Source organism: Gymnoscopelus microlampas, assembly GCF_963454915.1.
Source record: "Gymnoscopelus microlampas genome assembly, chromosome: 1".
NCBI classification, from domain to species: domain Eukaryota; kingdom Metazoa; phylum Chordata; class Actinopteri; order Myctophiformes; family Myctophidae; genus Gymnoscopelus; species Gymnoscopelus microlampas.
Window position 1 is genome coordinate 14,401,501 of NC_139962.1, and position 14,788 is coordinate 14,416,288.

The 14,788-nt window shown below is 41.5% G+C and overlaps 1 protein-coding gene across 4 annotated transcripts in view; it reads left to right on the plus strand.

Annotated features, from left to right (window-relative positions):
* Positions 1–14,788, plus strand: part of LOC311049071 (C-myc promoter-binding protein-like) — an 82,766-nt gene that overhangs the window by 408 nt on the left and 67,570 nt on the right. For all 4 annotated transcript variants that reach the window (XM_084062510.1, XM_084062512.1, XM_084062511.1 and 1 more), the window contains exon 2: positions 13,960–14,290. In XM_084062510.1, coding sequence (XP_083918636.1) covers positions 13,980–14,290 — 311 coding nt within the window. In that variant the 5' untranslated portion in view covers positions 13,960–13,979. The remainder of the gene's footprint in view (positions 1–13,959; positions 14,291–14,788) is intronic.

The following is a 14,788-nucleotide window of genomic DNA, read 5'->3' on the forward strand; positions in this document are numbered from 1 at the left end:
GCCATGCTCTGCTCTGAGCCTTGCCTCGGCTACGCATGTGCCACAGGTTGTTCTGTATCATTCCTATCCTAATCCTTTTAGATTGAGCTGTGTGTGTATGTATGTGTGGGGTAAACATGCAATCGACACTTTCTGAAGTGTATACTCATACATCTATGCTCAGTCACAGGTCGTCCAGCAAGCTGATATCTTTTACCGCCACCAATGTACTGTCTGTCGGTCCTAAAAATAACTGGTCTGTCCCCATCTCTCTCTCTGCCAACAGATCAGTCGTGGTGCTACTTGTGCATTTAGAGAAATGCGTTATTTAATGCCAGAAAATGTATTCAGTACATAATACATATTCTTACTTTTTGCCATCTGAAAACGATAACGGTTTAAATCATTGTCAACAGCTTTCCTCGTCCCCCACAGGGTCTTTAATTGTGGTGGTAGCAGCCAGGGACACAGCATCGATCAGTGCAAAGGACTGTGTGTGCAGTGCATGCACTGACTGGCTGCTACTATATCGAATCAGCTCAGGAGATCTATTTATGCTGGCCCTGTCTGATATTGTGGCGGATCATTATATATATATGTATATATATAAGCCTATAAGAATGCATGGGAAATAAATGAGCTGTTGAAAACTGACCCAGCTAAGATTTCAGAATGGAGAGAGTGGAGACAATGGATTTCTTTGGGCATTTTGGAGGTATGCATCACAAAATTCCCTCACTGTGAGTTTAAGTGTGACACACAGGACAGGCATGCCTGGTCAAATCATACAATACAGAAATACTTCCATAGCCTATCATTTAAAAACCTCAGATGTGGATGAAGGTAGCCCTGGAGCCTGCGAGAACCCAACTTGGCCTCATTTGTGCAATTATTGGTCTCCATAATTCAGGAAATACTAGGCTTGTTTTTTGTACATTATGGGCATAATGTTTGTAATCTCTTTGCCTTGCCTTGCCTGTTCTTGTTTGGAGCCGTGATGACTGCCACATTGGAATGTCAAAGAGGAGACATGGGAATGCTTGAAATGAATACTGTGGTGTCACCCATTTGAGAGTTGCACACGTGGAACGTGCAGGCAACTTTTACTGTAACTAGGTTCTGCCCCCATGCAGTTCCAGGATGAGGAGTAAAAGATCAAAGAGCAGTCTGGGATGCATGACATCTGGAAAGCACCTTTAAGACCACATGAATGGATGACCCTGATGCCCTTTGCCCTAACACTGACCTAAGGATCTCTGTTTATAGTCTTTTGTTTATAATTTCAGCCCAAGAAGTATTTGATCTATTTAGGCTAACTGAAATAAGGTATTCCTTACTTGTCAGTAATGGCGATTTTGGAAGATTATTTCTAAGGCATTTCAAAGAGATGACAGAGTGGAGGACAGATAGTGTTATTATTTGGTGTGGTGTGAGGTCTGGTCTGATTGAGATCAGAGTCAGACTAGATCTAAATGAGTTCCTGATTGGCAGGTTAGAATGCCAGATGCCATCCATTTGTTCTCTGGGCACCCAGGAGCAGAGTTGAGAGCCGCTGATGAATGGAGAATGAGCTTTTTGGCGAGGTCATAAATTAGGATACAAAAGATGCTCATCTCTCCCGTTTCTAGAGGTTTGGTAGTAGAAACCTAGACTAATGAAGGATTTTGGGGTTCTTTGAACATGCACGGAGCAATTACATTACATGGTTTGTTAACGCAGTGCATGTGGTCCGGTGTATTCTGAGTTCTTTATCACAAGTATCCAATTAATTTGCAGAGATGGTCAACAGAGTGACCAGAGTCAACCAGTGGATGTGTGACAGGCGGTGTAGGCTGCTACACCAATCTGTGTGGTCTCGTTTGGCTTTGAGACTGTGAATAAGAGCCTGACCAAGGCCGGATTTTTGGTCCAATCCTGATTTTGGACAGTCCTAGACTACCTTTTACTGATGTTTTGACTGATATTTTGTAAAAAATATATACATATTCTATGCATGCATCATAATCACATTTATAATGCACTTGAAATGATTGATAACACTAGTTATACATGTTTATAATCATGTATGACAACTTATAACAAGGTGTATGAAGTATGGTCATTATGCATTATAAGCTGGAACAGCACATTATACCATACACCATACAGTATAAAGACACTTTATGACAAATTTATGGTTATAATGTGTTGTTCTGCTGAGCTTATATTCCCATTCCTTTAATTCACTTTCTCCCACCCGCTATATTTCTCCCATATTTCCCCCACTTCTGTGGCGTTGTTAGCAAAGTAGGAGCAAAACAAACAATAATCTAATCAACAATAGATGTATGTGTCCCTGAGGCATGCTGGGAAGTCCCTCACTTACAGTAGTAATAATCTGTGGGTTATTTTGGGGTCATTCTGGTTTTTAGGTACATTAGACACTCTAAATGACACCACACCTGACACCTTAGGAGTGAGATATGTTAAACCAGCCTTTATTGTTTTTGTTCTTTTTAAATTATTATTATTACCTTTGAGAATTGTTTCCCAAAAGGCGGATATTCATGTTAGCAGGATCAACACAGCACAGCATTAGCTGTGTTTTCATAAAGGTTTTTGGCAAAATGAGACCCTGTGTTGGGAACGGGGCACTGATGTGGATTAGTGGCCATGAAAATTGAGCACCTGGATTAGATGAACCCAGGAAGTCCTTTCCATAAACACTAATTACTCATAAACTCAGAGTAGAGTCGACGAGGCCTATTCTCTGAATTGAGAGGGCAGGATGTGTTGTGGGTGGTGTCTGGCTTCCCACACCATGAGTTAGGGTGGGCCTTGGTCTCAGGTATTAAAGAACACATAATAACAGTTCCTACTGAGGTTGTCCACGTTTTCTTTGGTCATTTTGATCTAGATTTTTCATAAGTTTATCTTCCTAACTAGTGGTATCTATCTTGTTCACAAGTTCACGTGAGTTAGGAAAATATATAAATGATTTCTCCTTAATATTATCTCGTTCCCACAAGTTAGAAACGAGAAAAATCAAAATGAAAATAACCCCCAAAAGTATTTGTCTTTTTTTTTTCTTTTTCTGTGACCTAATTTTTTTTCCACACACTTAAAAAAACTACTTCACCAACTATGTTTTTTTTCCTGCACCCTTAAGAAAAACCCAACCCTGAAATAAAAAGAAACATATGTTCTTTAGGGGCTCCGTATGTTGATGACGTACATGGCATAAATGGAAGACAGACGGACCCCGCAAAATTCCATTGTCCAACTACATGCTATCATTTATACCGGCGCAACGGCACATACAGTACGTGACGTTCGGCCAATCCAATCAGGGAAGCTGATGCCTGCGCCCCCCACACACAGAGATTTGATGCGTCCTCCACGGACCCACGGATCTGTCCACAGACAGATTCAGACATTTGTGTTTTTTCGGTTATTTTTCCGACTGACTTCCCACTCGACACTGCACACTCTCAGCTCATATGGTACACACATGCCAAGATTGAGGTCAATAGGTCAGATGCCACCCGAGTTATGCCCGGGACAGACACACAGACAAATATTTTGTTACCATTTATTTAGTTTACCATTTACAAAGAGTATTAGTAAGGGCTGATCTGGAAGGTTTCAGATTCAAAGCTGGTGATGATGTTCCAGAGGAAAGAGCCCAGAGTGAAAGGGGATCATCCTGAGAGACACGCGTGTGACACTTCCTCCAGATTCAGCACGGCTGACTTGGAGGCAAAAAGGAAAACACTGTCTGAAGAATGGTTTCTGTGGGAGTGAAGAATGTTTGTGAGAGATGCTTGAAGACATGGCTTTAATTCCTCAGGGGTTGAACTTGGCAGTAGTACTTTCCTGTACCTCTCTTAATTAATAAGAGGAAGCGAGGGAACCTCTGGTTATTCTGATTATTGGCTTTGATATTTATTAGAAGGATATGGAGTTATTTGCTTTGCAACAAAGCATGAGACAAGCGTCTCATGCTATGTAGTAGATTAATAGACATACTACTGTACATAGTTTTTTTGTCTATAATCGATTAAATTGACTAGTGACTGATTAAGCACTTAAGCCCTATTTTATACTTGAATACAGAAATAGTCAAAATAGTGTTTAGTATTATAGTTCTAGAGTGTTTTATTTATTGTTGCATTGCCTTTGCATTTTATGTTTTCGTTTGTCTCAGACCAAGGACCACAATGGAAATAAGTCACTTACTTAATTGTGTTTTTATCCTTGACGTTTCTGTGAGAAGCATGTGTTTTCTTTTAACCATGACGTCTTATAAGTCAAATCAAATCAAAGCCGATGCCACGTGCTGTGAGCTTATACTGTAGATTGGCTATAATTTTCCCTATAATGACATGCCCAAAATAGGAATGACACATGCCAGGTCGAAAGAGGTTAACTGTTGCAGCCCTATTGGACTTCACGTTGCATTTATGCTATGAAAAAAGGAAAAATAAATGAATTAAATAACTTAAAATGTGTTACTCCCAAATATACATATATTTATTAAAATATATATCTATTAAATCTATTGGTTCAATTAACTGTTGCACCCCTACACTACTACTGTAGTTATCAGGGAAAGTGTGCCGCCGTTGTGTTCCATGCTGTTGCACCCCATTGGTCGTGGAAGTGTGCAGTTGGTCACGTTTTGTGATGCATTTGTGCTTAACTACAGTGAGTATACCACACATTTTACTGCTCAGTTTCCAAGAAGATGCTTGAAGCTGATGAAACGATTGCTTGCTATGTGACTCGCTTGTCAAGAGGAATTAGTGTACGTTAGTAGTCCTATTGATATTTATTTAGAACCCTGTACAAAGCCAGTCAGTGTGCTTCATTATCATGAGCCATTTGTTGGCTGTGTTCCTGTCTGAAGCACCTCACGGTATGAGACATACAATTACAGTATAGGCAGTCCTTAGTATCAATAAAACCTCAAACTTGCCAGCTATTCTTTTGTATTAGTAAATCACTGTACTGTAGTAATGTGGTCTCTGTCAGGCTCTCTATAAAGCACTGCCCACCTAATCTCTCAAGACAGATTTTACCGAATGGGTTCCCATATTGCTGACCACCCAACGGGGTGGGGTTTCTGGGGTTTCCCACCCCAAGTATGAAGTAAGAGAGCAACAGCATTGTGCTCAAGATTTATGTGATTCTTCTATGCACTCATGGCCTCAGGGCCATTAAATCAGTTGAAGTAATGATCATAAAATACACTACTTTTAAACGACAGTGACCAAGGAATGATCCATTGATGTTCTGTTGCCAGAGGAGCTTGTGATTCTTTCAATGCAGTCTTTTGAAAAAGCTGAGCGACTTTGGGTAGTTGCATTCCGAGTCTGCCGGGAGTTGTGTTCTGCTGCAAGTCCTGAGAGGTTTTTGTTTACTTTATATAGCCATAGATGAATTGACACCTCTTGAGGTTTTGCTGATAACTTAATATATAATAATAATCTTGCTGTAAGTTCATTTGATCTCCACAGTTTCAGCTTCCCTTTGATTTTGAATAATTGAGCATGAAAATACTTGAAATATGAAGTTTAGCATTTCATCAAAGGATAGCCTAAGTAGCTATGACAATTGTTTGATATGACTCCTACCATGTAAACATTTATTCAGTTAAAGAAACTGTATAAAATGTCATTTCTGACATAAAACACTTCAGCTAACCACCAGCAGTGGTTAATGGGTAACTATGGACAATGAACATGGTTGCTAGTGAAACACAAAAATAATACTATAAAGTAAAATAAATAATATTACATTTAGAATTATAGCCCTTGAATGATAGCTGGTTGTCTACCAAAGAGAAACAGATTGACTTAGAGTCTGTATAAACCCAACATTGGACTCTAGTGCTAATTACCCACCCTGCCTATGTGTGTAATCTTCTTGTTCCTTAGCCCCCAGAGGTCATGCATCTGTGATAATTTATAGCTTACTATTAATTTGCATGGTGTTCAGAGACCAGGGAGTTGACATCACGACTTAGTCAGGCGTGTCACAGACACCCTTGTACTGTAGGTCAGCATGGATTATCCCAAGCAGCGCTGGGTTCCTCGCAACATTCAGCTCACATCGTCTAGATTGCATCAAGGAACCAGAGGTGTGCGGATCACGTTTTGACGTGGAAAAATAAACTGCAAATTTCCTGCAGCGTCATCATCTTCTCCCTCCAGACAAACATGACCCGACAGTCAGTGACGATGGAGATGGGAACTTGCGTCTGAGCTGGAATAACTAACTAGAAGCAGATGCTTAACCCCCGTGAAAGCTTCCTACTGGCTTGTGTTTGTGTTCCTGTGCATTCCTGCAAACCCCCTCCAGCTCGTACACCCTGCTGTGGTCGTATCTCTGCTGGATGTCTGTCCAGCTGGAGCCAAGGACACCAACAGTGCTGTCAGAGTGTCGGAGAGGTCACCTTATGGGCTTTCTTTGGTCCCGGTTCTCCCTGAAACTTTAGACAGATGGTAAACGTTGCCTTGTCATGTTGTTTCTAGCAACCCCCCCGCCCAATAGCAGATACCGAAGGCTTGTGGAGCTTGGAAACCGTGTTGAACTTCTCCCTGAAATAGTGACCTACAAACCAGGCTGTCTGGGATGAGAGGCTTTGTCTTTTAATGTATTGCTGGCCAAAAATGTATATATTTTTTGTTTTTTAGATGAGTGAAACGGCCATACAATTAAGTGTATTAGCCATTAGTTTTAAGTCAATCAAATGTTTATCCTTTGAACTTGCCTCTGGGTGCACTGCCCAATTCCCCGTGTAGAGACCGGATGTCGGCCGTTCACTCTCCTTCAGCGCTCCACTTCCGGTGGTGCGTCATTGTTTGAATTCCTACTAACAACAATCTCTACACGTTGTAACGGGAGTTGCCGACAGATTCAGCTGCGGAGCTCTGAGTCTGTCTTGAGAGATTAGTTTTAAGTTAACACCAGGCTACTCACCTGCATGAACTTTGGATGACACACATTGCATTTGGGCATTTTGGTCCATATAGTGCAGGTGCGCACTATTGTCAGTGAATTATGCATGTCACATTCAGCACTTGAAAATGCTCTGTAAGCACACGCTGATATAAGTGTTACAACGACCAGTGGGCTAAGCATACGATGCAAAGCCCCCATTTTAAGGCATTTGTGCTGCTTTTTCTTAACAAATCCTGCGTCATAAATAATTCAGAAAGGCATAAATATTTACTCAAGTGCCACAGGACCCCGGCGGAGGGCTCGAGTGATCTTTTTAAAGAGGCTTGTGGCTCAACTTTTTCTTAAGCAGTCGTTGATGTTTTATGCCCTGAGAAATCAGCTGTGACTTCATTCTGAGTGTTTACCCCAAGTTCAAGACACAATTTCTTAAAGGTTTTGGTCTTGTAAAAGGAAGCAGGGCTGCTAGCAATTAAGTTACTTGGATTAGTCACTAATGTGGAGATTTTCAATTCTGTGGCAGAATCCGAATGAGTCATGATTTCAGCTTGTGTGTTGTGCTGTTCTCAGTAGGGGATCCAGTTATGATCTGTGCTTTGAAGATGCATGCTGTAAATCTGACACAATGTGGGATATGATCTCTGAGCAATACTCAACAAAGGATATGAACTCAGTTGTGATGAAAACTCGGAAAATGGCAGGCTAACCATTCTACTGGAGCTTACAATCAGTCTTAAGTGCCCAGAATTAGCATTTACATGAATATAAAAGCTTTTGAGTTCCAAAAGAAGCATGTATTATTTGAAAGTCATTCCCTATCTGTGGTCTTTCCTGTCTGTCTTCAGTTTATTATCAAATAAAGCAACTATAAAAATATTAATATCTTCACTGTTCTATAGTGTAGCCCCAACATGCCCTCTCACCTTCCCAGACATCAAGTACAAACTTCTGTTTGAGTGATGGGTATGCATTTTTCATTTTCTCTTCAGTGTTTCCATTGTGAGCTCAGCAGTGCTGATTTACTCCGTACCCCAGAGAAGGCAGAGAGTTGAATATGAATACAGACAGAGTGGGGTGGTGGGTGGGAAGCGGGAGCCCTGGATTTTGTGCTATATATAATCTTTATGTAATGTGTGTCATGGTGCTGTTGGTGTTTGTTTGGATGGTATTATATTTTTAGTCGGCTGACAGCATGGCTCGGATGAGTTGGATTCTTTGGTCTGTAATGTTGTGCTGTGCTCTAAAATGGGAGATGTGCACACACAGTGGACCTTATGGGTCAGTGTTTACTTTTTCAGAGTTAACACTCAGGAGCTGTGTGCTTGGCCTCCGTTTTGAATCCACAGAAGTGCAATAGGCTATATAATTCATATGTTTTGGCTTGTACCATGGGTTGGTCTGTCTAGTGTGTATCTCTCGGAAATGCAAAATAGCTCTAATTTTACATTTAATTTTTTTTGTATCAATTGTTTTTATTTATCATATCAGCAATATATCAGCAATACAATTATACATTTAATTTCTTAATAGTCATTTACAATTAGCCAGGCAGCTGATAGGTGCACTTCTACGCTCTATAGATTGCTCATTACACTTCATTATGTGAATGCATTTTGTATTTAAGTGACCATTCTTTTCAAGGTCTTGCTTTTAGTAGTTTATTGGAATGAAGAGCAATTTATAAGCTCGAGTTAGCTCTGAAGGTTATAGTAGTAGTGTCGGCTAATTGCTAAAGCCACACATCACGTATGCTCATTCACTTCTCATAGTCTGTGAAGTAATGGAACACACACACGCACACGCACACGCACACACACTGGTGCTCACGTGCATGCTTTAATGGCAGAGGGCCATGCAGAGGTGGACAGGATTAGGAACATGTTTTTGTGTCTGATCACCCAACGCTACGGGTGGGGATCCATAAAGTTTTATTGTACCCCATAACTACTGTTTCCCTGATAAAATGTTAACATATAGGGCACAAATGATGAGTAACCCTTGCATGCAGCATCATACAGTTTAAGGTTAAACCACTCTGAACTATTATAGTAGGGTTAGCAACAGTATCAAACTTTGTACCTTTTTAATTGTTCAGTCACATTGATACTGGCAAAACTGGTGGAAGGTCCTGTTTGTGGTTTGTTATTGTCTTTGACGCCTGTGTTTGAAGCCATTACATATCACTATTGCTGTTTGATCTCCCAGGGGCAAAAGAGACACGCACACATTTAGCTGGCAATCCAAACCCAAGAAAGACTCAGGAAGTACTAATAAAATCCTGCTAATAACAGGGGTACTCATAAAATCCTGTGCTTCTTCAGTAATATGAGTGTTCTCATTGAGGGTCCTTGTCAGGGTTGCCAGATCTGCTTATTATAATTTCCCCGCAAGATTTTATTTGAAAATAGCCGATCTACAAGCTCACAACACGTCGCGATGCGACGCGTTGTGAGCTTGTAGATCTGCTATTTTCAAATAGCTGATGTATATGTTAAAGTACTCATGTGGCCCATTGTCGCTTCTTTTGGGCTGGTTTTCTTAGACCTGGTTGCTTGTTTCTCTCACAGAATCTGGCAACACTGGTCCTTGTGGCTATTTAGGAGGCCGTATTGTGTATTGGAGTTGCTTTGGTCACTGTTCTTGGGTGAATGACTTATTTCCCAACAATCAAGCAGTACCCTACCAGTAGCAAAACGGTGAGTTAAATCTACTGTATATTGCATCAGGCCTGAACATCTTTGTGAAGCACAGGACAGAGGTCCAAATCGACCTACCGTCTGCCTTATCAGCCATGACCAGACACTGTTAAGCACAAACTCTTCCCCTTTGGCTCGTCACTGTGGGAAAATGATGAGGTGAGAGACATTTGTAATCTGAGTGGCTGTGCCAGAACACAGTGAACCAGCGTTTTCTCAGTATCTGTCAATAGTTGGGAGACAAGACAAACTCGCTCCCATCACCTCACATATACAGTATAGTAGAAGCTGCACTGCACTCCCTGACCTTGCAGGGATTCATCTGTAATGCCTGCAAAGAATACCAAGTCTTACTTAAAAGCTTTTGAAAGAGATGTGACTAGAATGTAGTTAGGTCTGTATTACCTTAATGAATGGTGAAAATCAGCACGTCTGCTAGTCATGGGTAAAAGCATTAATGATCTTGTGAAAGGAAAATATAAAGGATTGGGTTCAAAAGGATCGGGAACTGGCTGAACGCAATAATTCGTTTTTCCCCCATTACAAGCAGTAATGTGTGGAGAGAGAAGGGCAGTGGAAATGTTAATGGTGAAACAAAAACATATGATTAATTGATTGACGCTTCACTGCGTCATTGGAGTGCTGAAAAAGGTTGAAGCTTGCTCAACGTTTTTGTATCTGCATGTTGCTGGCTTCCATTGAAAATTGGCTTTACATTGGCTTGTAGCATGTTGCTGCTAGTGTGAACACAGCATAAGAGTGAAGCTGCTTCCCCTATTGTTTTGAAGCTTTTGTCACTGCTAGTGAATGCAGCATTAGGCTCACGTGACTGTTAGAGAAGCCAGCAACACATGGCAAAACTTCGATATGAAATAAACAAAACTACAGTAAATTACGGTTACTGTATGTGACACACACAATAATATATATATATTTTTTAATGAATCAGATTGAAGGGACAACATTTTAAGTCAACTTCAGCATCACCAAATTCTTGCTGAGTCTGAGACAATAAATCTCCCATAAAATTAAAAGACATTGTGTGCTACTGCAAAGTTTAATGAGTTTTTTCATAGTATTAAACTAGCACTAATACAACTCTTGAATACGGAACAATTAAAAAGAGCCACTAAAGTGTTGATGCTGTGAATGGTCCCACACATAAAGTGCTTAATGTAGGTCTTGTAGCTGTGGAAATAGTTGGCGCAACTTGACGGTTAACTAGCATAGCATCCCACAAACTTAGTTTGGCCTTAGTTGGCAGTCTTTTCATGTAGCCCTCGGCCAACACATTTAAGCAAGCTAATACACCCGCTAATTAAACCACTCCTCCCACACCCTCTGACACCATATGCCTGGAATCACAGGCCATGTCTCGCTGGCTAACAGCTGAAATATTTAGAAATAAAATAAACAGACTCCCAGTTTAGAAAACCTGGTTGTAATAAACGTTTTTTTTCTCAAGAGTGTGGGGTGGGGTGGGGGTTAATAAAAGTACAAGGTTTCAAATGTTAGCCGACTTGGTGTCCACCCAGCCCAAAACGCTGTTGGAGAGTCAGCACGCCGCCGGTCTCGAGTTTGACATTCTCTAACTGTCCTGTGTGTGCAAATCTACCATCCCTCAGGAAGTCTCTGGGATGCGGTTGAATTGTGCCCAACGCTGGATCGCATCCAGTTTGCACACATACTTTGCAGGTTACAGTTATACTCATTTCCCTGTTCCGTTCCCAGTGGAACTTGGGAAGTGTGTAGCCAACCCCAGTTCTTTTCTGCAAGATTGAGACTGAAGAGACTAGAATGGCAGGAGTAAAGTTGCACTTTAAACCCACGGAGACGGGCTGCTCTCCCTGGGGCTCTATTGTCAAGACGTTGAGCGATGAACCTGAGGCAGTCGCTGAGGCAGAATGATGAAATGTTGAAATAAGACTGGTGCTACCACACCCAGAGAGGCTGTAAAGGAAAATGCCACTTGAACATATAGAATTCACATATGTACAGTACATTATTCCTATGATAGCCTTTTTGTGTGTGTGTGATTTGACCAGTGTTTCTTCAGCAGTGGTCCAGCACTCAAACATGCGTCACAAGATCAGCCACGATCATCATGTCAAAGACAACGTTTAGTTTTGTTCCTTGCTTACTGTCTAAACACAAAATCCTGATCCCCACTGCTCTACCTCCTGAGCCACTGCCGCCCCAGTGAATGAATGGGGTATTGGATTCAGACTTTATGAAGCTGTTGTTTTCTGAGCTTTGACAACCAAAAGTACTATATAAGAATAAGATACTTACACAAAGGTCGTTTTTGGAGGTTATTCATTCATTTACAAAGAGTGAAGGTATCCTGAGTAGGCAGGTTGTGTGTACAGGCAAAAGTGACTTAACAGTATATTGGAATAGCTGTAAAAAAAAAAAAAACGTTGGCCATATACTATCATATGATGTACAGTAAGAGCAAAATTGCGCTGCATGATCAATTGTACTGTAACAGTTTAAACCTAGAATCACTTTTATTATTGTTTTAATCTGTCCTTTGTTGAGTTAAGCGTCCATGTCAGATGTGATCTGACAGACGTTGGTATCTCTTGGCTTAATTACATTTCTTTTTTGTCCTCAGCCCAAACGCTAATGAATGGACTTGTAAAGACCACTGTCTCAACCATTTAGCAAACAATTAGTATCCATTTTCCTGTGCCACGTCACTGCACAGTGTTTCTTACAAGCTGAATTTAATCCAAACTTGTGCCCTTCCTACCCTTGGATCAATTGCACCAGTGCCTTCTCTCCTGGGCTTCCTCTATTCTATCTGCCTCTGCTTTGTGCTCTGTCTCATTGTAGAAGTGCAAAGGGGAAGATTAGAGATTGTCCTTTTTAGAAAAACATATACGCAATAGAACTATGTTTTGCAGCTGTGAAGGAGTGAATGTTTGTTGGCACTCCCTTTCATAATTGAACCATGTGGGAACTTGACAGCAATAAATACTCAGTTTATAAAGACTTTTAGCTGCAACATGTACATGGTGGCGATAATAGTGTGATAACAGTTCTCAGAAATAAATTATGAATTCATATCACCAGAAAAAACATCTCTGGACTGAATTGTCTATGTCTATATAATATGTAACTGTGCTTTCCCACATGGGTTCTTGTTTGAAGTGCCTCTACATTATTCATTGGACAAACATAAAGATTATGAATTGGTTATGAACTGAACTTGCCGGCTTTTCATGGTTTGTTTTGGCTATACACAATTGTGACGTCCATGATGTTCCAAGTTTCACTCAAAGGCTCAAAGCTGCCTTTGATTTGTGATAATTCCGGTATCAAATAATTATTTCCCACATCAAGTGTAAGAATTAAGAGGGTTTTATTTGTCACTCACTCAGATAATTATGCAAAATATTGGTGCGGCATGTTCGGCAAGACTGTGCTAACAACAGCAACACAATACAATAATGAAGATGATACTGGACTGTAATGAAATGGAAAAAAATAAATGTAAGGTTGAATATTACAGGTAAGAGAAACACACGATATCTCAAGTACAACATTTTTTCCAACTGTCAGTACTTCTTTCTTTCTTCTGTATTCTGTTATGCAGTTGTTGATTTTTTTTAGCTGAGTAAACAACTGTTTGACCCCCCCCCCCTTTGGCCCCCACCCCCCTTTGGTTAAGAAGAAAAATGCAATCGCTCAGGCCTTCTAAATCAAGAGGTGTTTATGTGGGCACACCGGCACAGTCTTTACATGAGGTGTGAGAATAGACCGAATTATGACATCACCACCACCAAACATTTAATTTAATGCCGACAGAGTCACATTGGAGCAGTGTTATTCACTCATCTGAAAGAACAGGACACTTATGATATTGTTGTGACTATTAGAATTATTTTGTTCTAAATATCCACAGGTTGACAAACTAGACATAGCTAATGTTCTGGGCACTTTATTTTATATTGAGTAAATATCCATAGGTATTTGCTCTGCACGTTTGTTTACAAACTTTCTGATTTGGTCTATACTGCACTCTTCAAAAGAAAAGCTTCGGCCCCTCTGCGTTGCAATTAGTCAGTTCTACTCAACACGTGCTCTTTTGTGTTATGAAAACATGTCTGGCAGCCATATGTAATATAGCACACAGTCACATTCCATTCACATTGACATTGCTTCATTTCAGATTTATGACTTTATGATATTAGAATGTCCCGATCCTCTAACCGCAGAATAATATTTACACACCACCCGTTGTTGTTGTCGTTTCTCTCTCATCTTCCCTTCCTTCCTTTCCTTCCCCTCCATTCTTTCCCTGCCTTCTCCCTCCCTCCCGCCTTTGCCATGCCAGGACGCCAGCGGGGATGGGAGATGATGGAGGACAAAGGCCCTCGCGTAGCCGACTACTTTGTGGTGGCTGGACTGACGGATTCGTCCACGCCGCTAGAGCAGGCCGTCCACTTTGACGACGCGTGCCACAAGACGGCCCGGCCCAAGGCACCCATCACGGACGTGGCGGTGGTGATCCGCTCGCTGGGCGAGGAGGTGCCGCCGGGCTTCACCTGCGTCGAGAGCACGCCCACCGGCCTGTCGGCGGACCTCAACAACGGAGGCCTCATGACGCCCCAGATCTTCCTGTGCTACAGGCGGGGCCGCGACAAGCCGCCGCTCACCGACCTGGGGTGAGTTCCTTTGACTTGACACTTTACATTTCTTTGGCAATTCAAAAATAGCAGATATACAAGCTCATAGCGCGGCACCGAGTGCCGCGCTATGAGCTTGTAGATCTGCTATTTTTGAAAAATCTTGAAAAAAAATGTTTTCGATTTTTTTCAAAAAACTGTTAGGATTTAGAAAACGTTTTAAAGAATCGCCTCTGGTCTTAATGGGTTAAGCCCTGAAAGCATTGCAGGCTGCTGGACAGGCCTAGCTGTCACCTCTGACTGACACAAGCAGGTGGTGACAACACAAAACTGGTGCTAACACCAGATCCACTGCAGACTAAATGCTTATCAAGCGCTTACACAGAGGCTGTGTTCAGGGGGCCTCAGCAAAGCGTATGTGCTGATAGTCCAAAGAGGCAGCACTTGCTGGCTGCTGATAGGGCTAGTTCACAGGTTTTGGGGGGGGGGGTCGCGGCCCCCAGAGGGGACGCCAGTGGGCGTCAGGGGGGCCAATGG